Source organism: Babesia bovis, chromosome 2 (genome assembly GCF_000165395.2).
Source record: "Babesia bovis T2Bo chromosome 2, whole genome shotgun sequence".
Classification (NCBI taxonomy): Eukaryota; Apicomplexa; class Aconoidasida; order Piroplasmida; family Babesiidae; genus Babesia; species Babesia bovis.
In genome coordinates, this window is record NC_010574.1 from 110,492 (window position 1) to 132,098 (window position 21,607).

The 21,607-nt window shown below is 40.0% G+C and overlaps 13 protein-coding genes across 13 annotated transcripts; 5 read left to right on the forward strand and 8 right to left on the reverse strand.

Annotated features, from left to right (window-relative positions):
- Nucleotides 1-163: 163 nt before the first annotated feature.
- BBOV_II000430 (SURF1 family protein) lies at nucleotides 164-2,034 on the forward strand. The gene is made up of 2 exons (XM_001609521.2): nucleotides 164-428; nucleotides 465-2,034. The coding sequence occupies exon 2, from the start codon at nucleotides 715-717 to the stop codon at nucleotides 2,011-2,013; it is 1,299 nt and encodes a 432-aa protein (XP_001609571.1). The 5' UTR covers nucleotides 164-428; nucleotides 465-714; the 3' UTR covers nucleotides 2,014-2,034.
- On the reverse strand, nucleotides 2,026-5,055 carry BBOV_II000440 (Rab-GTPase-TBC domain family protein). Its single transcript, XM_001609522.2, has one exon. The coding sequence runs from the start codon at nucleotides 5,026-5,028 to the stop codon at nucleotides 2,080-2,082; it is 2,949 nt and encodes a 982-aa protein (XP_001609572.1). The 5' UTR covers nucleotides 5,029-5,055; the 3' UTR covers nucleotides 2,026-2,079.
- A 213-nt stretch (nucleotides 5,056-5,268) lies between these two features.
- On the reverse strand, nucleotides 5,269-6,782 carry BBOV_II000450 (uncharacterized protein). Its single transcript, XM_001609523.2, has 3 exons — nucleotides 6,318-6,782; nucleotides 6,106-6,282; nucleotides 5,269-5,945 (listed from the first exon to the last, which is right to left on the reverse strand). The coding sequence occupies exons 1-3, from the start codon at nucleotides 6,529-6,531 to the stop codon at nucleotides 5,323-5,325; spliced, it is 1,014 nt and encodes a 337-aa protein (XP_001609573.1). The 5' UTR covers nucleotides 6,532-6,782; the 3' UTR covers nucleotides 5,269-5,322.
- A 145-nt stretch (nucleotides 6,783-6,927) lies between these two features.
- Nucleotides 6,928-7,478, reverse strand: BBOV_II000460 (Zinc-finger double-stranded RNA-binding family protein). The gene is made up of 3 exons (XM_001609524.2): nucleotides 7,293-7,478; nucleotides 7,143-7,252; nucleotides 6,928-7,064 (listed from the first exon to the last, which is right to left on the reverse strand). Exons 1-3 carry the CDS (start codon nucleotides 7,471-7,473, stop codon nucleotides 6,954-6,956), a joined length of 402 nt encoding a protein of 133 aa, XP_001609574.1. The 5' UTR covers nucleotides 7,474-7,478; the 3' UTR covers nucleotides 6,928-6,953.
- BBOV_II000470 (tRNA (Guanine-1)-methyltransferase family protein) lies at nucleotides 7,476-8,555 on the reverse strand (the record flags this gene model as incomplete). Its single annotated transcript, XM_051766999.1, has 6 exons — nucleotides 7,476-7,636; nucleotides 7,671-7,877; nucleotides 7,913-7,993; nucleotides 8,029-8,094; nucleotides 8,131-8,273; nucleotides 8,330-8,555. 6 exons carry the CDS (start codon nucleotides 8,553-8,555, stop codon nucleotides 7,481-7,483), a joined length of 879 nt encoding a protein of 292 aa, XP_051623094.1. The 3' UTR covers nucleotides 7,476-7,480.
- BBOV_II000480 (uncharacterized protein) lies at nucleotides 8,552-9,238 on the reverse strand (the record flags this gene model as incomplete). Its single annotated transcript, XM_001609526.2, has 1 exon — nucleotides 8,552-9,238. The coding sequence occupies exon 1, from the start codon at nucleotides 9,152-9,154 to the stop codon at nucleotides 8,552-8,554; it is 603 nt and encodes a 200-aa protein (XP_001609576.2). The 5' UTR covers nucleotides 9,155-9,238.
- A 308-nt stretch (nucleotides 9,239-9,546) lies between these two features.
- BBOV_II000490 (Tim10/DDP zinc finger family protein) lies at nucleotides 9,547-10,058 on the forward strand. Its single transcript, XM_001609527.2, has 3 exons — nucleotides 9,547-9,794; nucleotides 9,832-9,932; nucleotides 9,969-10,058. Exons 1-3 carry the CDS (start codon nucleotides 9,717-9,719, stop codon nucleotides 10,036-10,038), a joined length of 249 nt encoding a protein of 82 aa, XP_001609577.1. The 5' UTR covers nucleotides 9,547-9,716; the 3' UTR covers nucleotides 10,039-10,058.
- Nucleotides 10,053-13,179, forward strand: BBOV_II000500 (XPG I-region DNA excision repair family protein). Its single transcript, XM_001609528.2, has one exon. The coding sequence runs from the start codon at nucleotides 10,153-10,155 to the stop codon at nucleotides 13,159-13,161; it is 3,009 nt and encodes a 1,002-aa protein (XP_001609578.1). The 5' UTR covers nucleotides 10,053-10,152; the 3' UTR covers nucleotides 13,162-13,179.
- BBOV_II000510 (DNA-directed RNA polymerase Transcription factor S-II (TFIIS) family protein) lies at nucleotides 13,106-13,623 on the forward strand. The gene is made up of 2 exons (XM_001609529.2): nucleotides 13,106-13,398; nucleotides 13,437-13,623. The coding sequence occupies exons 1-2, from the start codon at nucleotides 13,191-13,193 to the stop codon at nucleotides 13,556-13,558; spliced, it is 330 nt and encodes a 109-aa protein (XP_001609579.1). The 5' UTR covers nucleotides 13,106-13,190; the 3' UTR covers nucleotides 13,559-13,623.
- A 155-nt stretch (nucleotides 13,624-13,778) lies between these two features.
- BBOV_II000520 (Galactose oxidase central domain family protein) lies at nucleotides 13,779-15,760 on the reverse strand. The gene is made up of 2 exons (XM_001609530.2): nucleotides 15,086-15,760; nucleotides 13,779-15,050 (listed from the first exon to the last, which is right to left on the reverse strand). The coding sequence occupies exons 1-2, from the start codon at nucleotides 15,693-15,695 to the stop codon at nucleotides 13,819-13,821; spliced, it is 1,842 nt and encodes a 613-aa protein (XP_001609580.2). The 5' UTR covers nucleotides 15,696-15,760; the 3' UTR covers nucleotides 13,779-13,818.
- On the reverse strand, nucleotides 15,723-16,953 carry BBOV_II000530 (putative integral membrane protein). The gene is made up of 4 exons (XM_051767092.1): nucleotides 16,774-16,953; nucleotides 16,279-16,732; nucleotides 15,902-16,243; nucleotides 15,723-15,866 (listed from the first exon to the last, which is right to left on the reverse strand). The coding sequence occupies exons 1-4, from the start codon at nucleotides 16,924-16,926 to the stop codon at nucleotides 15,745-15,747; spliced, it is 1,071 nt and encodes a 356-aa protein (XP_051623095.1). The 5' UTR covers nucleotides 16,927-16,953; the 3' UTR covers nucleotides 15,723-15,744.
- A 127-nt stretch (nucleotides 16,954-17,080) lies between these two features.
- Nucleotides 17,081-19,223, reverse strand: BBOV_II000540 (uncharacterized protein). Its single transcript, XM_001609532.2, has 2 exons — nucleotides 17,832-19,223; nucleotides 17,081-17,284 (listed from the first exon to the last, which is right to left on the reverse strand). Exons 1-2 carry the CDS (start codon nucleotides 18,721-18,723, stop codon nucleotides 17,106-17,108), a joined length of 1,071 nt encoding a protein of 356 aa, XP_001609582.2. The 5' UTR covers nucleotides 18,724-19,223; the 3' UTR covers nucleotides 17,081-17,105.
- Nucleotides 19,224-19,354: 131 nt separating this feature from the next.
- Nucleotides 19,355-21,519, forward strand: BBOV_II000550 (phosphatidylinositol glycan Mannosyltransferase (PIG-M) family protein). The gene is made up of 9 exons (XM_051767587.1): nucleotides 19,355-19,930; nucleotides 19,970-20,081; nucleotides 20,119-20,376; nucleotides 20,412-20,493; nucleotides 20,529-20,665; nucleotides 20,854-20,971; nucleotides 21,009-21,104; nucleotides 21,139-21,351; nucleotides 21,387-21,519. The coding sequence occupies exons 1-9, from the start codon at nucleotides 19,774-19,776 to the stop codon at nucleotides 21,495-21,497; spliced, it is 1,284 nt and encodes a 427-aa protein (XP_051623096.1). The 5' UTR covers nucleotides 19,355-19,773; the 3' UTR covers nucleotides 21,498-21,519.
- The last annotated feature ends 88 nt before the right edge of the window (nucleotides 21,520-21,607 follow it).

A 21,607-nucleotide genomic window follows, 5' to 3' on the forward strand; every position in this document is an offset into this window, starting at 1 on the left:
ATCACCTTGGGAAAATAGCACAAAATTAGATGCATCATAAAATTGATAGTTTGGCAGATTAGATGGCATTGCAATACGCAATGCAATCACTTTGCTGAAAGTATGATTTGGTGCCTACACATTTACAATTATTATCCCAAGTTATTCATACAATCAATTCACTTAATTCGTACAGATTCTTACAATCAACTTGATTTTAACATTATGAGTTATGAGAACACTTTTATTAAATTGAACTAAATTAGATCTTTGGGTCACGACAGTACAACGTGTAACCTTAATATGGAGAAACGCTAAGTTCGCTTTCTTGCTGATAACAAACGACATATTTATGAGGATTTATGATGTCACCTCGCTCACGCTGGATATATATATTGTCTCGCCCAGGGGCACAAGAATTGGAGAAATGGCTAACCAATACACTATTGGTATGTTCCGGTAGGGATAAATTCATTTAATTACAGACCAGTGCGACTTTTCGTAGGGCATCTATTTGGTTCCATAGCATTATGCAACGTCGCAAAAGATAATTGCGATCGTTCTGCACGCCTTAGGTGAAATAGTTGTGGATGAGTGTCTAATGTCTCATTTTACTATAAAATGCTGATTTGGCAAAGAATGTTGTATAGCTGTCGGTAAGTGCTTTATACTACATGTAGGTATTCTTGTTTATTTTATGGGTTCAACTCGACAAGCTTACAACATGAAGTTACAATGTCGCATTACAAGCGGGTGAATACGAAATCTTTAGTTAAGAAGTTTAAGAAAGCGTCAAACAAACTGGATAAAAGCAATACTACATGTACCTCGGGGTCATCAGATCAACCTTTTCTGACGCTCCCTCGTGACGGGAGGCCGTTACGATGCACCGACGATCAATGGTTATATCTACCTACCATGCGCGAAATCGATATATTTCGTAAATCAAAAATATTAAATGAGAAACCAATATTATTGGAAAATAACATTGTTGTACGATTAGTGGACCTACATAATACCGTTACATCACCGGTGGGAAATTCTGTATTCTACGGTGAATATGGACTAAGAGGAAATGAGTTACTCCGCATTTTAATTTTGGGAACGTCGGTTTGCACTGTGTTGTGTTTTTTAGGATACTGGCAATTAAATCGTAGAGCTTGGAAAATTGACATACTAAATTACCGTACAATGGCGCTGGGACAACCTTTGGTAAAGTTATCCTCATTTTCAGATCTTGAGTCAATATTATATGATAGTAATGCAGGTCAAAGCACAGTTGCATATCGTTGTGTAGAGTGTACGGGGATATTGGACAGCAGTGAAACCATGTTAGTTGGACCACGTTCATCACTGTTTGAATCGTATGGAAATCCTGCAGGGTTTTACGTCATAATGCCTTTGCGGTTCAGAGACGGTTCATCTGTGTTGGTGAATCTTGGATGGTTGGAAAAGGATACTGTGTTGCAGCATCAGACCTCACCCGAAATGGTAACATTACGTGGCGTCATTGTCACAGGAGAAATGGACGAATCTATTAAAGCATCTATCAAGGTCTACATTGCCGACTTATATCGCAAAATATGTTCAAAATTTGGGTACCAAACGTCTCCAGCAGTGATATCAGTAAACCATCCAATGCGTCTGCTCTCTGATGACGGACGACCAGTTTTCAGATATTTGGACCCTTTTAGTATGTCCAAATATATTGACACTGAAAGCCGCAACATGACGGAACGTTATATGTTGAATGCCTATGACATATTGCATCACGACGATGCTAAACTAAAAGAGGAAGATTCGCAAAGTGCAATGGACTACAGATTTAAGGCAAAAACAGCTGTGGGAAAAAATACTAATTCTCATGAACCCCGTTATCAAAGACGTCAAAAATCAGACTACCTGCTGTTTTATGCCGATCCGGATACTCATACAAACTATGCCTATCAGTGGTTTTTGATGGCCGGATCTATTGCATCCTTATGCATTTACAAGCTCCTCCGAGTTAAGACAAAATTAAAATTGCTAATATAGATAATCAGACGGTTACAATTTTTTGTGACCCACATTTTTCTTACGTGTTGTTACTTTTAGTACGTTTCATTGCTGAATGGCCCTCCTTATGTTCTTACGGGCTGCAAAAACCGTTTTATTTCCCAAAGTAACTAAAGTCCTATTATCCATTGATAAAGGAGTCTTTTTTTGCTCGACTGGATTCAGAGGTTTAGTTTGGTTTGCCGTGTTTACCATGGCGGACTTGGACTGTGGGTTTACTCTCCTTGAAAACACATGCACCTTGCGTTCGCTACAAACTGAGGATCCCATGGATGTTATCGAATTTAATGAAGTGAGACGCGTTAGGTCGATAGGTGGGACCGTGCGGTTGACCATAGGACCATCTGCCACACTTTCCACTATATGTTCATAATCCCAGATTTGGTCCATTTCATTATCTCCTGAAAACTCTTTCATGGCGTTAAAGTTTTTTTGCATGTCCGTTTCCCCCCCTTCTAAGGATCCAGATGACATGTTACTTCTATATTGACATCTTTTGACAATGGCTTCATTGTCACCTATTTCTTCTAGTAACGTACTACTCCTACATTGCCGAAGAACCATTTCATCGACCAACAAAAGAGTGGTTACTAACCGGATGTCTACAAGTACAAAATACCACTGTCTAATGTAATTTGGTTGAATCGACTTCGTACAAGTGTACTTGAGGCACACCTTGATCGGTATTGCGCAACGGCAAAATATAAGGGCATTATCAGAAACAGGATCGTGCAGCAACAATACCTTGCAGTTGCAACACTCTTCAAAGTCGGAGAGACGGGTGTCGTGTATGTCCCGTGCGCCCTTCATGGAACTGGCCTTAGGCACGACTTCGTAAAAAATATCCGTTGAGACCAACTGAAAGAGCGTCGCCATATGAAATAACATACTTGCTTGCATATTATTCCTAGATTTTGCTTTTAATCGTGGATGCCATAGGAGACCGTTCACTTTCAAACTACCGTTAGAATTTATGTAGACGTTTCCCCTGTTACCAACCATAAATGTTATTGCATATTGTCCACATCCTAACCTCGTTGCACTTCTAGAATGGATAGAATTGATACGTAGCCTTTTGTTATTAAATATGTCAGAATTTGGAACCACGGCAAATCCGGTTTTACTTGAGATACCATCAATCGTTATATCCATTGCAGTTACCACATTTTGTATGGCAATTTTTGGACTTTGTATCCTACCAATCGGTACCCAATCCAAGAGTCTCTTAATAAGCGCATTTACTTTCGCTGGTATGGGAAGCCCATTCATCCTAAGAAGTTCTTTGTATCCACCCTTGAGCATGGTAACACCTGTGAATGATCGTGATAGCATCCTGTATATGTTGATACCTCTTTCTAACGATTCTATAGAAGTGTTTTCTGTCGACTTATCGAACCCTTCATCGGTTATTATGACCCAAAATGTGAATTTCCGGTCGTTATTTGCTGCGATAATTGCACTTTCTATATCTGTTTCTGAAATGTAAGCCGGAAATAACCTTTCGAAAAATGTGTCTAGCGATTCCCCGTATTTTAGATATTGACTCCTTACATCTACTATGTTATATGCATTAGTATCTGTGTTTACCATAGAATTCTTACAGATGACAGGTGAGACATTTGACTTTTTCCTGATATGAAAAAACAAATTCTCGATGTATACATTGCAAATCGTACGGTTTAATGTTTGACAAAGATTTTCTTCTGACTTTGAATTTATGTACTTCAGTGGCAATTTGTCCATCGAATGACCAGCATCTACATATCGACGATCATGTATGTTCCAGACATCATGAGTGTTACACAAATCATTGATTGATATTTGTACAAAACCTGGAATATCATCAACTTCGTATTTGTACAAAGTGGATGGACTCTTATTAAACAAGAAATTTGATATGTCTAACACAGCCATTAATGGGAAATCTGCGATTTCACACTCCTCACCGTTGATTGTATCATATAGATTCCTAGATACGTTGATTAGTTCATCGGGAGTTATTTGCACCATCTTTGAGTTACTAATGACCTTGGTTAGTTTGTGCTCATCGGTTTGATCACAAATTTTTTTATCAATCATGACATCTGTTTTATTTTTTGCAAAAGACCATGTTAAATGACCTCTTACAGCAAGATATCCAGCTTCGTGATACATAAATGCAGTCATACAGCCGGCACTCGCAACGACTGCAACGTATGTATAAGATAGGGCGATGTAAGCACAGCCAAACCTGTAGAATCCCAATGTAAGGAACCAGTTAATATTCCAAGTATCCAAACCATCGAATCTCTCCATATCTGTGGCTGCTTTGGGAAAGAAGAATTGAAATATGAGCCTCCACTTGCTTGCGATTTTAGTTGCACCTGCTACTATAGCTTCATTCGATGCCGACTTTATTATAGATGAAAAATTATTTACAAGTTTTTCCAAAATAGCTGCTAGTTCTCCTATAGTTGGCCTAGGTTTTAAATGTACCAATGCTCCGGCGACATCATGCAATCCTTGCCAATAGCCTACGTTGTTCACTAGACAGAAGGTTACCAGTGCGTGTTTTACAAGATAGGCATCTTGTGTATTTTGGATCCACTGTTGTCTTGATATGTCTAGCTGTATAGTGTCTAAATCAAGGTTTGCATCACTCATTGATTGATATCCATTGACTTCTATGTCCTTACTTACTCGTTCCAGTTCTTTTGGTCTATAGCGACCAATTCTGAGTATTCTTAGCCATTTCCTCTTAGATGTGAAATGCTTGATTAATAGCCATGTTAGTTGTCGTTTGATATTTCTGTTACATCCACAAGAACATGTGTTGATTTCTGTTGGCGTTTCAATATCGTCATCTAGTGTACTACCATTATGTCTTGTTACACATCGCTTTGATATGTTTTTTACTACATTAGGCATTGGATTTACGTTGCTCTTCCATCTATTTTTCTTTTTTTTTCGGCAAGAGTGACACATGGCAGTCGCTATGTCTAGCATCTTCTCCATCCATTATTCTATGTACACACATATACCTAAGACTTTTACTTTCCTTTCATATTTTCATATCTAGTTCTAAATTTTTCTGTTCTAGATTTCCTTACGTTACACATGACACCCCCAGGAAACCGGGAAATGTCATCATTATGAGTGACACAATGGTTATTTTATTACATAATTAAAACTCAATTATCAATCGGGATATTGCTTTATGTGAATAATTCTCGGTTGTATATTGTTACATTTGTCTATAAGATGTGTACAGGACAACGTCATGTCTGCATTTCAGTTGCTTTGGCCCTTTTAGAGATATTTTTTCCTGAGTAATGCTGACTGTCTAACTGAAAGCCGACGCTCCTCTCCGTAATATTCCTCTTGTTGGTTGGCATCCACTGAATACCTTTGTATTTCATCTACGAAGCCTCTCATTTCAGGTGCTGACGAACTAAGTCTGGCTGCTGCATCTTTGTTAGAAGACCAGCCTGGTGACGCATATAGTCTACGTGGTGCTGAGTATAGACTGCGCTGTATGAGCCTGTTTCCATGTTGCCTTAGTGCTTCGTACATAACATCGTTGGGGAGATTTTCTACTGGCACCAACTTAGCAAAGTTAAAGGAAGTACATTTTGCTTGACCTTCGTCTTCCTTTGATTTACTTTTCTCACCTGACTTTACGTCACCCGCGTTACTTCCTACGTTATTCCCGTTCTTCTGTTCCATATGTTGCGTCACCGTCACATCTTCCGCTTCGTCCACGACTTGGCAACAACATTGGCACAACCAGGTGAACTGTTTGTCCAATATTGCTAGCTGTTCGTCATTTTCAAAATCTGCGTTAAATATTCCAGCAGCATCAAGGTCAAATTCCTCTTGTTCTAGCCTTGATAGTGTTTGGGATCGCATTATATTAGACAATATTGACGGGTCTGCACATGTTTTAACATTGACAATGCAAGGAATGCATTTGGTAAGAAAAAGTTGAACACTTTGGGCCATCGGCGCTGTTGCATGGATTATCAAGCAGCCTTGAGCAAAGAGAACCAAAATGACATTGCGTTATGTATATACTTGTATATGTATGCTTACCTATTTTTGTATGTGACGTAATTATTTCGTAGGTTAGGAGTGTATTCTCGTTTTTTGTATACAATATTACATAGGCGTGCATCATATAGTCCGGCAAGGTCATTTGATTCGGGTATTTCGCCTTGAAGCGTCCGATTGCGTTAAGAAGTGCACTCTTTCTCCTAATTATCATCTCATCTACATTCATGAGTCTAGTAAAAAGTGAAACACACCTAATTCCTCTGGATTTAGCTCGCCATGCTTATCATCTGAGGGGCGTATATTCCTCTCGGAATCACGTGAAGGGCTTTGTGTGTGAACTGGAGTGATTGAATTCTGTATGGCCGATGGGCTACCTTCTAATGTTTCCCCCGTAAAATTGAAGTAACTATCATTTTCGAAACATGTTTGTGTATGATCATCAGCGTACGACGCGGTTGCTGACATTTTAGCAGAGCTCTATCTTTACGCCCGTTCCTTATTACCTTCCTTCTTCAGGTACAGAGTGCCAAAATTTTGTCTATTTTGACGTTAGACTGCATGCGATAACTAAAAAAATACAAAAGTGAGCATATAGACAATAAATTGTCTGTACGGAGTTTGTTCGCTATATCAGTGTCGCTATGATAGGAGCACACACGACCGATGTGTAGGCGGATTCTACGTGATATTTTATTGCGGTATACACTGCGATCAACTTTAAAGCCGTTATTTATGTACTCATTTATTATTTTAAAGATTATGTATGGGGATGGTTCGCATGACGCCAAGGTACCGTTAAAGTGATGACGAACTCGGACCGTAAATACGTGCCTTATTGACATTTATACACCATCGACTACGTTTTCGTATCAAACTGCATGTGCATTTTATAGCATCATCCTATTTTCCACTGATTCCATTCTTTTCAAGAATTCTTTTCTCGTTTTATCTGCGTCTTCTGTATCCTTTGCGAACATCTTCACTTTCCTTTTATGTGCCTGCGTTATCATATTTATGGTTCGTTATTCTTCTATAATTTATGGCTGTGATCTAAGCCTTCTTACTATGAAGCTTACCTTGCTATTAAGATGTTTATCTATGCTGTTTTCGTTGAGCATAGTTTTGCCTTTGCAGGCTTTACACATTGCCACCTTTCCTTTTGGTGCGAACGTTATGAATGTTTTCCCTATAGATTGTTATCAATTCTACTTTTTATCTTCACTAACTTTCATGCGATTCATCGTCTATCTTTTGCACAGATATCTGTTCATCTACTATTCCTCTTTTAGATATATTTTTCGTTTCTGTTTCGCTATCTAATGTTGTTGGCGTGACGTCGCCTTCTTCGTTGACGTCAGCATTTGGTGTAGGTGCCGTACAGGCATACAGGTATGCCCGTTTAAACATGACTATATTAATTAATAATATCTTTTGTGTTATCTCTGCGTGCTCTTATGGGAATCCATGTTTGAAAGGCTTCTTCCCACGTATGGTTATTTGCCCTCATAATGAGTATACCGAACACAGCGGATATGTTCAGTATCTTTTTCTTACAGTTTGGGAAATATTTCTGTGATTTTTTCGTCAATACACACCGAGCTCACCTTGATTGGTAGCGCTCTTGTCACCAATCCGTGTTCAACCGCTTGTGTTAATGTTAGCTTCTTCTTTACGTTAACGTCTACTAGTCCTCCGATAATATATGTTTTTGTTGGATCTACGATTTCAATTTCTTCATTCGCATCTGGTGAGAGGACAATTATTTCCTTTTTATCGATAACATCCCAGTAATCTTGAGCATGCTTGTGCACCTGACTTCTATATTTTTCCTGCGATATTTGCTTACCTTCCACCTATCAATATCATATAATTGCAAGTAGGTATACAATATGCTGTTACTATCTAGTCCGGCTAATATGAGCTTTATCTGAGGGCTACATTTCCCAATCGTTGTTGTATTACCTTAGCCTGTTGTTTTTTGATGCAGCTATATATGTAGGAAACTTGTCTTGCTAAGCTTTTCAATTCCTTCAGTATCATCAGTACAGTTATTTCGCAACCAACCTTTTCATTCATGATGGTATAGAAATTAAGATTCAGGCAAATTGGCATGCCATGGTCATGCGCATCCTGTAGGAATATTTCTTGTTGTACTTTTAGTTGAGCCTCTCTCCGCTTTTTATCAGCTAAATACTCATTTTTTTGTTCTGTATGTTGTTAGTTATGGGTTATAATTGCTTTAGATGAACAGTTATTGGCATACCTTCAGTCATATTTTCTAAGATTTTTTTTAGTTCCCTACTTTCTCGTTGATTTCTTTCCTTCCTCTTTTCGCGTCGTTTCTCTCTCCTTTTCTCCCTATATCTTTCCTTTGCCAATTTTTTCTTTTGACTTCTTGGTAATCGTTTTTTATCACTTTCCTGTGGAAACGATTGGGAACAGGAGCCGTCAGAGTTTGACACCGGAACTGGGTTCACTTCTTCCATCATTTATGCATGACATTTAGTGATAGATAGGCAGTATCTTCGATTGGAACAAACAACTTGACGAATTCTTCCTTTGTAATGTTTCTTTTAGGCTTAATATTTGCATTCCTGAATAGTGTTTCTATATCTTTTTGTCCAAATTCTCCTTCGTTGAGTGAACCTAAAAAGTGTTTTAAATCCGTTGTTGTGAGTTTATTTTGTTTTTGCCAATCTAGTACATTGTATACATCCTCCAGTTTTTGCGCTATAATGTTGCTAGGAGTAGTAAATGTATCCAACTTTATGGTTACGCGGTCCTGTTTAACTTTGTTATTGATTAGTTGTACAAATTGGTCTATATTTATATAATCAATATGATGCTTCTTGAACTGTCTTAATAATGCTCTAGTTTCTTGTACGGTAAATACCAATCCCAGCTGCCTGGCTACATGTACGAATTCATCTGCTTTTATTGTCCCGATATATTGCTCGCCAATGTCTTTTGCTTGCCAGGGTGTTATGCAGTTAGTTGCAAAGACATCGGCGACTTCTTGTAGCATGCGTCTGGTCACGGCGTCGAGATCATACTTTTCATTACTATTCATTTGCTGTGGATTATTCATCTATGGTTCTCTGATGTAATCTTATTCATAGGTTTCTATTGCGATATATATGCCAATCTGAGATAATTCACGACGATGTGTACCCTGTATTTGTCCAACGTTGTTACTGTCTATTTGGCTTGGGTTATATAAGGCTCAATGGCCATACCCTCTCTTTCTTGTGACAGATTGCATACACCTAATTTTGAAAATTCTTAATGATGGTTCTTAATGCTAAATTCTTGGTAAATAATAACCCAAATGTCGTTATGCTGGATTGGTGATTAGTCTGTAACTCCAATAGCTACACACCTTTTGACATTAATAGTGCCAAATAATTCGTATAATCAATTTTGTTTTGTAATGTACGATAGAAATTAAATTTGAAAGTTGTGAAATATCCGTTGGGTAATTATTAATAGGCAGTCTGTTGTGCCTTCTATTATGAAATGTCTAATCCCCTCATCTCTGGTGTTACTTCTTGCGGCATTGTATAATCAGCAATCCATGACACATTACACTTTAGGGTAGTAGTAATAGTAAAAATCGTTAGTGCTACTGATAGAGGCACTTATCTCTAACTATGGCACGCGAATCTTCTTTCGATTCTGCGGACATGAACACCGCGTTGAACCTACTCGTTCTATCTATGCTGAATGACGTTAGTTTTCCCTTGAATATGTCTTAGCATGTGTTAGCAAGTGAAGAAAGTATGCTTTGGTAAATGTTTCGGCAACAAGTTTGGTGAAGTGATGAACAAGAGCGAACAGATTTGTATTGCTAAGTGCATGGATCGTATGTATGTTTAAATCCTGTTTCATGCTCATATTTTCAGGTACGAGGCCCACACCATATTGTCTCAAGCTGCTGCTGAGGCTGCTAAGAACATCGGTAAAGGGCAGTAGAGGGATTCTACTGGGAACATCCTGTAGATGGGCCATCTTCGTCACATTTAGCGAAAGTGCTAGAGATAGAAGCCCTATAGTCTATTGCGATTGCCTTGTTTGATTTGTCTGACGATGGGTATTAAGGGGCTGTGGGACGCCGTTGCGGCTGCAGGGGTTTCATCGCGTGTTGAGTTGTTACGTGGTAAGAAGGTTGCTATTGATGCTAGTTTTTGGATAAGCCATTGTCTTGCTTCTGAGGCTGCTCTTCGTCGTGGTAATGACATATATGGTGTCTTTTTCCTTCGTATTTGTTACTTGCTTGAGAAGCGTATATATCCTATATTTGTTTTTGACGGGCGTACTCCCGGTGCTAAGCGTCGTACATTGTTGATGCGTAATATGTCTCGTGCTCGGCGCACGCGAAACTTGAAGTTGCTTGCATTCAAGGCTTTGGCTGTTCAGATGAAGCACCTTGCTAAACCAAATAACAAGCGCTTGTTCAAGCCCACTAATTTTATGACGAAGAAGCCTTCTATTCCATTGCGTGAATTGCGCAAAATATCCTCTGGTTTGGACGTCAGTGAGACTAATCAGCAGGCTCCTTCAGATTCACCCATTCTTGCTATTGCAGACATTCCAACTGTGAACAGCAATGACAATTTGTTTTCTTCGGATGATGAGTTTGTTGAAGACTTAGCTTTGTCGGCTGAGGTAATTACTGATGATGCAACTGGTAATGGTTCGAATGCCAAAATTTTGGCTATGCCTAGGTCTTACACTGCTCTTAAGATGCGTCAGCAGTCTGGGACAAATGTTGAGATTAATGCTGATACCACTGAGAATCTGATCGATGATTCTTATTTTACCTCTTCGCCTTATAGTTATTCCAGCAGGGGCTCGCATCGTTCTAAAAATTGCGTAGAGCTTCCTTTGGATTGTAGGATAAATCCTGAGAGTTATGAGCGTTTGCCTGCTGACGTGCGTTATCAGATTATGCAGCAGATAAAGGAGGCCTGGATGTATGATGACCGTGTTAATTTGCAGCAAATGAAATCCTCTTTAAGTGCATTTTCGAATTTACAGGTTGAGAGTTACCTTCGTGATGTTGAGATTAACCGTGAGATAGAGAAAATTAAGCATTCTCTTTCCACGCGTGCTCTACCTGATGGTTTGATTAAAAGTGATCCCGATGCTTCTGTCGAAAATCCTGTTGAGGAGAATGCTACTGGCCCTGTTTTCGACTACAATAGTAACGAATTTATGAGACCTCGTCGTACGCGCGGCTTTTTAAATGACTTGAGTTGCAATATGGCACCTGATTTGTACAGCAATCCTTTAAATACGGTAGTTAAGTCTGAGCCTGAACCTGAGGTTTACGACGATTCGTTGTTCATGCGTGACAGTGATATATTCGGAGACCTTGTTAAGTCTGAATCCGACGAGTTTGAGGAACTCGAGCGTGACCAGTTTGTTGACACATTGGACAAATTTGACGTTACTGAGGAAAACCCTATCAAGTCTGAAATGGATGACCGACTTTATCCACCATATACGCCTGAATTACCGGAAGGGTTGAACGTTGATAAGCCTGATAGCTCACTAATAGAAACCACGGATACCTGTGGGTCTGATATGGCCAAGTCGGCGCATCCACTAACTCCGGGAGATGTGGAACCCAAATCTAATGAAATCAAAGACTCCGACACTCTGACCAGTACTAGTGAGTTCTCAGGATCTGACAATACTTCTGACTATGACAGTTCATCTGTTTCGTCGCGTGAATCTCATATTTCTGACACGAAAGACCTATCCGCTTCTAAAGTCGAATCGTTATCCATTGCCTCTTCACCCGGCAATATACCACTGGATGATGAGGACCTTTGGGATGCCGTTGACTCGGATTCCTCTCTCCATGGTGATGCTACAGATGGGTTACCATGTTCGGAGTCTAACATTGCGTCAGATAATGGACCGCCCAGTGAAACGGAGGAGTGTATAAGGGAAACCAGTGATTCAGGAACACCGTTACCAATATCTGGTGTGCCTCCCTTGGAAGTTGACTCCACAAACGTGGGTGATAATGCTGAACCTACTCAGCTGTATACCAACGACTGGCAATATCGCGATTTTCTCGAAATGGAGAATAAAATTTCGCGTATGGATAGGAGTCAGTATCGTATGGATGAGTGGGACAAGGTACCAGCATTGCTTGATCTATTTGGTGTTCCCTTTATTGTTGCTCCTTCGGAGGCTGAAGCTCAGTGCGCTCATTTGAACAACACAGGGCTCTGTTTTGGTGTAATTTCAGATGATTCGGATACTCTAGCTTTTGGCGCGAAGCGCGTTTTTAAGAACTTTTACAGTGGTAACGTGTTTGAGGTCTATGTTGCCGACCGTATACTGCATGAACTAGGTCTAGGTCGCAATGAGATTGCTCTTTTGGCTATTTTATGTGGTTGTGACTACACGCCTGGTGTCCGAGGTATAGGTGTGGTAAACGCGTTAGAAGTGATAAAAGCATTTCCCACCTTTGATGATTTGTATGAATTCCGTCGTTGGGCTACTAGTGATTGTGATATTACCACTGTAACACAGGATACATGCCCTCTTAAGCAAGCTTACAAGGAATCTCATGTAAACTATAGGATGCATTGGTCATTTGGGAGTGACTTTCCCAATCGTGAGGCGTACAATCTGCTGTTATCTCCTGTTGTGTCTAGTACGTTCAAACCTAAATGGCGCACGCCTGATTATGACGGTATTATGCGTTTTATGTCCAAACATTCTGCTTTACCGGCTTCTGAGATGACTACATGTATGTCTAAGTTGCGTGGTGGCGATGACTTTGACGGTTACATTTTGGAGGATTTCGTTCCTGAGATTCATTCTCGTTCTCACGTTAAAGGTAAGCGCAGTCTTAGGTTGAACCGTAAGCTTTTGCGTGACCGCATGTCATCATTTCGTGACTTTCTTTCATCTCGCGAGAAGCGCAGGTCGCGCAAGGCGGGTTCGCGGCGTAGTGCTTCTCGCTCTGCGGCCACAACCCACGAGCGTGTTGCTTATATTCGCTCTAAGCGTATGCTTGATTCCATTGAGGGCATCAGGCGTCGTGTTCAGGGTGTTATTGAATCACCCTCTTAATGTTAGTGTGTTGATTCTATTTTGATATTATGGCGTTATTTTGTCCGCTTTGTCACAGTGTATTGTTTTTTAGTTGCAACCCTCCTCAAACATCTACCTTTTCTTGTATGCGTTGTGTTTACGAGCTACCTATATCGCGTCGTTACCACAAGTCTACTGTGTACACTCAATTTGAGAAGGAGATTCCTCGTTCTCCTCATAGTGTGAATGAGTTTGAGCACGCGCCTAAGATTATTGGTAGGTTATACTTTATCTGTTTAGAAACAATTTTACAGCTGTATGTCCTTCGTGTCATAACAAGGAAGCTTATTTCATGAGCATCCAAACTCGTTCTGCTGACGAGCCCATGACTCAGTTTTTCGTATGTACGGCTTGCCGTCACCGTTGGAAGGAGTAGTTGCTTTTGAAACGTTGGACGTTGTCGATATTTAATGGCCCTTATCGCATTTGTTATGACCTTGCTCTATTATCTAACTCATCAATGAAGTTAATATGCGTATTTTGTTACATTATGACTTCCTTATATACCTATAGGTGTATATTCTATAATATTGCAACTATTTTAGTTGCATTAATTGCGTGTTGGACCATAGGTCGTCATTCATATAGCTTCCGTGTAATTGTTACATTTAAATATTAGTGTACCTCTTAAGTGACTTATTGAGTTGTCGTTGAATGCTCTGTGGGTTGGGTTGGTTCGAGGTTGTTATCGTTCATGCGCTGCATTTCATTTGCCAGGCTTCTTGCTGCTGCCTCTTCGATTTTCTGTGCGCATATTTTAGCTGCTTGGCGTTGTGGTCTGGTTGATGTCACTGGTATTGGTGGGTGTTCCACATCTGGTATTTTAATTTGATGTTGCATTGCGCATACTGAATTTTTGCACGGTTCTTCTGTCGTGTTATTTATCCTTTCTTCTTCAGCTTCTCTGAGTCGATTCATTATCTCTTCTATGTAGTTTCTTTCGATTGTGTTTGCTATGTCCTGTGTTTCATCACCTGTATTTGGTTCTGCGATATGCTCCAGGTATACTGTGGATGCAATATTTTTTAATCCACCAAAATGTGACATTCTTCTGTTTATAAGTATGCTGCGATGGCCTGTGAATGGTAGTGATTCTTCGGTGAATTGTAATTCGCGCGCTTCCATATGGTATACGAGACATTGGTGTACTGTAGGATACTCTGATGTGTAATCCTCTCCACCGGTGATGACGATCTCTCCGTTTCCGTATGTCATGGAATGGAATGCTCTTCGTTCTATGGGTCCTTTGGCGGTTATGGGTAGTATTGCCCATCTCAACTCTCCATGGTTATCCATCCCAAGTGCGTATAATCTGGAGCTATCGTCATCTGTTATCCCACCGTATATAATGAGTGGGTTTGGTGGATCCATTCCTATCTTCACTGCAGAGTGGAATGACCTTGGTGAAGGCACCGGTCCGATAATATCTACTATTTTCCATTCATTTGCAGAGACCCTAGATCCGTCCACGAAGCTGCCTGTGTTCATTTCAAGCACCCAGAGGTCATTCAATAACTCTTTACCATCGGTACCTCCAAATATTGTTAGATACTCTCCTACCTGTGCCATTACATGGCCATATCTATTTGTTGGCAACTTTCCTGTGACATTGACAACTATCCAACTTGCATCTTCCATTTGGTTTTGTAACGGCAGGACATTTAAGGTCATATCTGTGAGTGACCGTTGCTCTCCAAATCCCCCAGTTACACAGAGAAATGGAGTATCTATATCAGTATATATGACCGTTGCAGCGTGGAATGCTCTGGCAGATGGCGTCCCCTTCGTCTGCACTGGATTCCACATTCCACATTTTGGATATGCCGTTACTACGTACAGTTCGTTTGATACCTCAAGGTCGTATATGGCTACTCATAGATGACTACATATACGTTTAACTTACTGTCTAGTATATTGGAAATGCTTAACTTTCCATTGCAAGCTTGCATTTGTTCTTCTGACGGTATAGCTCCACCAAACATGGCCAACACAAGTTCCTTGTCTTGTGTATGTCCTTGTTTCATAGCCTCATCACTCCTCGTTGGCATCCTATCCTTTAGAAGTGCTTTAAAATGTGTTGTTTTAAAATTGAGCTCTGTTTTACATTTTCCCGTAGCATAATCGTAGACAGTTGCTGGATTGATATTAGCTAATGGGAAGTTGACTTCATCTTCCTTCATTAGTGTGTTCCAAAATCTATCGCTTTGTTCCATATTCCATATTCCATGTATTACTTGTTTAGATTCTTCTGCATTTATGATTTTTTCGTATGTTTCATCTACATTTTCACCTTGCCTTGGACGTATTAACTTTGTTATTCTTTCTTTCAGTTTGATTTTCCTTTGATATAGCTCTAATGTATCAATATATACATTTTTACTCTCTCTGGAGCCCATTTCGGGGGTACTGTGGTCAGTATCACCTTGGTTTTGTTCATTCGGTTGGTCGTGTTCTGCTGTTGCGATGAAAGCGTCCACCGAATGGCCGAACCTCGGGCGCGCTGCAGTTCCCATTTTAATATATTATTTTTAAAATAAAATTTATTTGTATATTTACATATTGTTAGCTACTAATTGTGACGTCGGTTCCTGTCTGTAGGTTTAGCACAGTATCGACCTCATATATTGAGAGATCTCCGTGGAATATAACATTTCCTTCGTAGGAATCTGTGTGTATAAGGAATCCTGTTCATTTATTATCTCCAGTTTAGCGTACTTACCACTACTGATTGGCAAGGGCTTGTACATAACTTTGTCATTTAGCTCTTGTCCATCGAAGGTAGATATGTGAAGCCTTTCGTCTGCGATATATTGTGGACATACTAGTGTATCATTTTGTCGGACGTATATCAATGCTTGTGGCATGGTTGCTTCCATGTTTCGTATTCTGATATCGTAACACAGTGACAGTTCTTTTGCATCGGTGTTGTATTTACACAGTAGGTGGTCACTTTTGACGTTTTTGGGATCGTTTTTATGGTTGAGTAGGTATACGGCATTATTTCCTGCTGCGATTCGTTGTAGCATTGGGTTTCCGCAGAATGTGCCTTTGACCATCCGCCCTGCCATATCTGTGACATCGTACGTGATGTCTTACCTGTAATGTCTATTGTCTGTGTTTCTGCTGCGTTTTGTGCTACCTTGAGGAGCGGTTCAAGCCACTTTGACTGCATGACAACTATGCAGTATGTGTTGTCGTATTCATCCTGTTTTTGGCATGTCCATGAATACGTCTGTTCTTTGCATATTTCGTATGGCAATCTGAGTAGTGCTGTATAACCGTATTCTTCATTGTTTGAGTTCATATATAATCCTGCAAGTCCATATGGGTTAACCGATGGGTATAGGTTAATTGCGGTTGGTGAATTTCTAGTCCATGTTAATGTACTGTTCTTTTCGATATCTATTATCCTCGAAGCCTCTATGTTGATTGTTTTTTCGAGGTTTGGGAGTTGGTATACTGTCCTTGGTAGTGTCAACGATTTGTGTAGTTTGATCTTTATCGTTGGCATAGACAGTTCCGTCAGTTTGAGTCCTGTCGGTCTTCTTTTCTGGATATCATTGTACACATCTATGTATAATACTTTCTTACCGTATATGCGATATCGCGATTTGATATGTTGGAGCCATATAGCAATACGATTGTCATAACTGTCAATAGTATGGATAAGTGCAGGTAGGTATGCATTTCATTGTTTGCATCCTCCTCATTATTATTTAATGGTATGAAACCTGGGACGTTCATAATTTTCACATTTGTGTTATTTAATATATTTCCGTTTGGTGTAGTCGGCCTACGCGACCGTGGTATTCATGTTCCCCAGTTTGGGTTTAACTAGACATTACGGCCTCAGCACATCGTTACTAGCGCATATATATATATATATATATATATATATATGCGTTTCCGTTTTTTTAACGGAATCACTTTTTCTTTTGCGTGCTATATTTCCTTTCCAGGAACTCTACGCATCTCGCGATTAATGCATCTTCTAGGTCGCTATTCGTTTCATTGCACTGCTCTAGAGCTGACAATGGCGAGGTCCCTGCAGTTGCGTACGACGTGCTGAATACATCTTCGTACGACCGACTCATTCTTGTGGCTGCACGTATTTATATTTCCCGATTAATGCATAACATATGCAACAGAACACGAAATAACATATGTATTTACCACTACACGTAACATTTCCTTTTTGATCGCATGGGAATAGTAAATTGGAATGCACTTTGTCACTCAGGGTATGGAATCACTGAACAGACCATTCGCATGAATATAATTTCTACAAAGATGACGGAAGACTCAACCACGCTTACGCAGCACACGTTGTGTCACAATCAGAGAGAAGATTAGCCATATATCCTCATGTATCGGATTATTTCGAAAAGTGTACATCACTTGTGCGCGTGCTCCATGGCGTTTAGACTATACAAAGCAGGGTACCGGACCAATTGCATTGGACACTAATAACCTAGACTAGGGATCGTATTGAGGGCACTGGTTCCCGATGGAGTAACACAGTATACACGGCCCCTATACCAACGAAATGGAATTCAGAAACATAAGTCATACATTCGACAGTGCAGGTATCCACGGAATTGGCCAACACTGAAGTTATGCTAGCTAGTAACTAGTGTGTTACAACATACCTGAGAAGTTGAAAAGATCCTTGTTATCCAGTGACTGCGTCAGCTGCCTGTTGAATTTCTGTGATGACAGATAAGCTTGCATCTGTAGCGGCGAGGTCAGTCCTCCTTGCTGTTCCTTCCACAACGCTTCTCTCCTCTGCTTCATGATATCATGTGTTTCTTTGGTAGCGTTTTTCCTTCGTGTGATCCTGTGTTTAAAGTGGCAGAAGTTGCAATCCAGTCCGTTTTTGCATGAGTTGACTGCTTTATTTGCGAATACGCATGGTTTGCAGTATCCATTTGCGTGTGTTATTGACCCGAAGCTGGGTACTTCTTCTATTAAAGTGGTTTCATACTTTTCTCTGATGGTCTCTATAATGTGAACAATGTTTATTTCCGTATTGTTAGTGAGGCACTTGCGTATTACCGCGAATATGCGTGTGCGTAATGCATCTACATCCAGATGTACCTTTTCGGTTTCAGGCGGAAGTTCCAAGCTTATTAAATCCCTTTGATATAGTTCGTCTACATATTTTCGTAAAACATCTACCATACTCTGGGTAAATAACGACTTGATGACTTTGAGCAGCTTTGCATCTTGTTCATCGACATTGTTATTGCTTCCTGCTTGCCTTGGGGTGTGAACTTCGCCAGTATCTGACCATGCAAGGTTATAATTGTTGTCTACGTGGGTGGTTTCTACGGAGACCATGCTTGAGAATGCTGACCTGGCGGTGCTCACTCCGCTAGAGTCTCCACCGTGTAGGTATTCATTGGAGAACATGTTTACATTACTTGTGTAATCATATAGTGAAGACAAATCATTATAGGGTGACAGCTTGGTTCCTCCGAACGCTCTGGTGATGAGGTCGGAGCAGTCATCCATTGTTAAGGCATTAAATTCAGCATCCATTTTGCTAGTGTGGTTAACAGCTCTCCTTCATACGCCTTAATGTTATTCTCTACGCATCTGCGCCCTTTTCGGCGTCTGATCCTTTGAGTTGGTACTGTTTGCTTTGTGGAATCTTACCTTCGCAAAACAGCGTTACCTTCTTAGGTGTTTTTGCGTATTAATTAGAAAATATCAAAATATCAGAGTTGTGAGAGTCCTTTGCGTGTTTGGTTTCAACTGCCTCAAAGCCTCTCTTCTAACATCCGACGACAACTCATACCATAATTATGCGACCATTAATCTTTGTGGCGCTGTTGTTTAAAATAATTATATTGCTATTACATTAATCTTTGAATGCTGCATATATATTTTTTGTCACATTCTTCTGGCCTGTTGGTACTTTAGCCTTGTAATGAGAATGGCCGGGGCGAGCATGCGTTTTAATGCGCGTTGTCCTGTGCTGTTGACCTGATGCGATTGAATTGCTTCTTTGGCAGCTCGATTAATTATATTTTAGAAATATGTATTATTATTTTGTATTTGGTTACGTTTTCCTATCCATTCAAACCACGTCTCTTATATTTCTCTGAAGGATGTCGGGCATAAGGTGCTGGTTTAGATCTTTCTTCCGTAGTTCTGCGGCGATTCCCTCACATTTTCGTTTCCTATGATTGTACTGGCTATATGTACTTCATGCCTTGGTGATTTGTTGCCTTGTCGTTGGTGCCACCTGGTGGACTTGTTCTGTCCACTACATGACAGTTTGCCAGGTGTTGTTTGATGTTGTTTTTAAGCTCGTTGTTTTGCAATTTCCCACGTGTTTAGTATATGAGACTAAGCAACTGAGTACGTGTTGGTGGATTTACTGTTTTTGGCTCACATGGGTGCCATATAATTACGATGCCTATACCTTCCTTTGGCATTAACCTTGTTCCCTTATTTGTTAACACACTAGCAATCACTATTTGTGTGTAACTTTCGAGTTTATGTCCTTGTTGATATGAGGTGTGTGACCTGTCGTGGTGCCGCAGTACGACTCTTTTTTTCACCAGTAGCATCTTATTTATCGCCATGCTTGACAATTTCTTGAGGTCGGTCCCTTTGGCCGACCGTGACCCTGTGGGTTACATGATTCAGACTTATTTTCCTCCTCGTGTGTTACTTTACATAGCATCTACCTTTATTCATGTATTTTTGGCTATTTACAGCTCTGTCCATGACACAGTGTGTACGTTAACATTTTTGTGATATGATGATGTATTTTCAGTTGAGGTCAAGTACACTGACGTTGATTATAATGTCTTTACTGATGCAGCTCGTCTATTGCTCAAGGGTGAATCTGTATACGACCGTCATACATATCGCTACACACCCTTGCTGTAGGTTTATTGGTATCCTATCTTAACGTTGTTTCAGTGCATTATTAGTTACTCCTAACGTCTTCCTTCACCGTTCTTTTGGGAAGTTGTTATTTTCTGTTTTTGACCTTCTTGCTGGTTACATGTTGGAAGGTCTTTTGGAGTACAAGAGCAACTACTTACTTTCTTTATGGCTATTGAATCCATTTGTAATAATCATTTCTACTCGGGGCAATGCTGACTGCATCATATGCTTTTTGGTTATCGCTACTCTTTACTTCGTTCGTCGTGGTCAGATTGTCTATGGTGCCATATTGTAGGTGATTTACATCTTGTTCTAATATTACGTAGCTACGGTCTTGCTGTACACTTCAAGATATATCCCGTGATATATGCACTTCCTTTTGTGCTATACTTTTCCCTTGGTGACATGGTAGGTTCCTATTGTAATGATAACCAATTTTGCAGAACATCAGCAAAGGCAAGTGTTCTCTTTTAACGAAGATTTGGAATGTCATATCGAGCTTTGTGAACCACAACCTGTTTGTATTTGGTACTGTGAGCATTTCTGTCCTTTTATTGTGCACCATTGTTTCTTACTATTGGTAGGTTTTTTTCGTTATATGCCCGGTAGTCCCGATTATTCCTATACACTTGGAACGTCTACAAATCTGGGACGGTTGTAGTACTGCGAATTATGTATCGTCTCGGTGATATGTTGTCCCATTTATTCAAGTTTCATGTGTCTATCGTTGATCTATCTTCTGTATCTGTATACACTAAATATTTACAGCTTCGGTGATGACTTCCTTTATGAGTCTCTTTTGTACCATTACGTGCGCAAGGACCATAGGCATAACTTTTCTATATTCTTCAATTTGATGTATCATTTGGTTGACTCTGATAAGAAGGTATAGTTCCGTTAATTCCATGTCAATATTCCACCAGATTAACAATATTTTGACCTTTATTCCGCAATTCGTTTGCCTATTTAGTTACGGTTTATTGGGTCACCGTGACCTTGAGTTGTCTATGTTTCTACAGGTATGTCATTGTTCTATTGACTCATTATGTTTAGACTGTATCTTTCGTTGCATTGAACAAGGTTATCACATGTCAATACCATCTTTGGTGGATGTGTCTGCTTCCGTTGGTTTTGTCTAAGCATGTGTTTTCACGTGGCGCATTGCTTGTGCAGCGTGTTGCTATATTTGCTTTTGTGGTAGCTAATGCCGCTTGGCTTTTCTATGCGTATGGCCTTGAGATGAAGGGTTACAACACTTACAATATGGTGGGTTGTTTGATACATTTGAATATACATTTCAGCTTTTATTTTGTTCCGTTGCTTTTGTGGTATCGCAGATGTCGATGGGTTGGTTATTCCTGCGTCAGCGTGTATCAAAATTGTCCGTGGAGGGTGAATCGCAGCAACATTAGTTTTTTCTACGTTGGATAACTGGTTTCTAATGTATATTACTAAAATGGTACCAATTAGCATGTTAGTTCCTATTGCATTGTGTTAACTATATCGTCCTTGTTATAGCAAG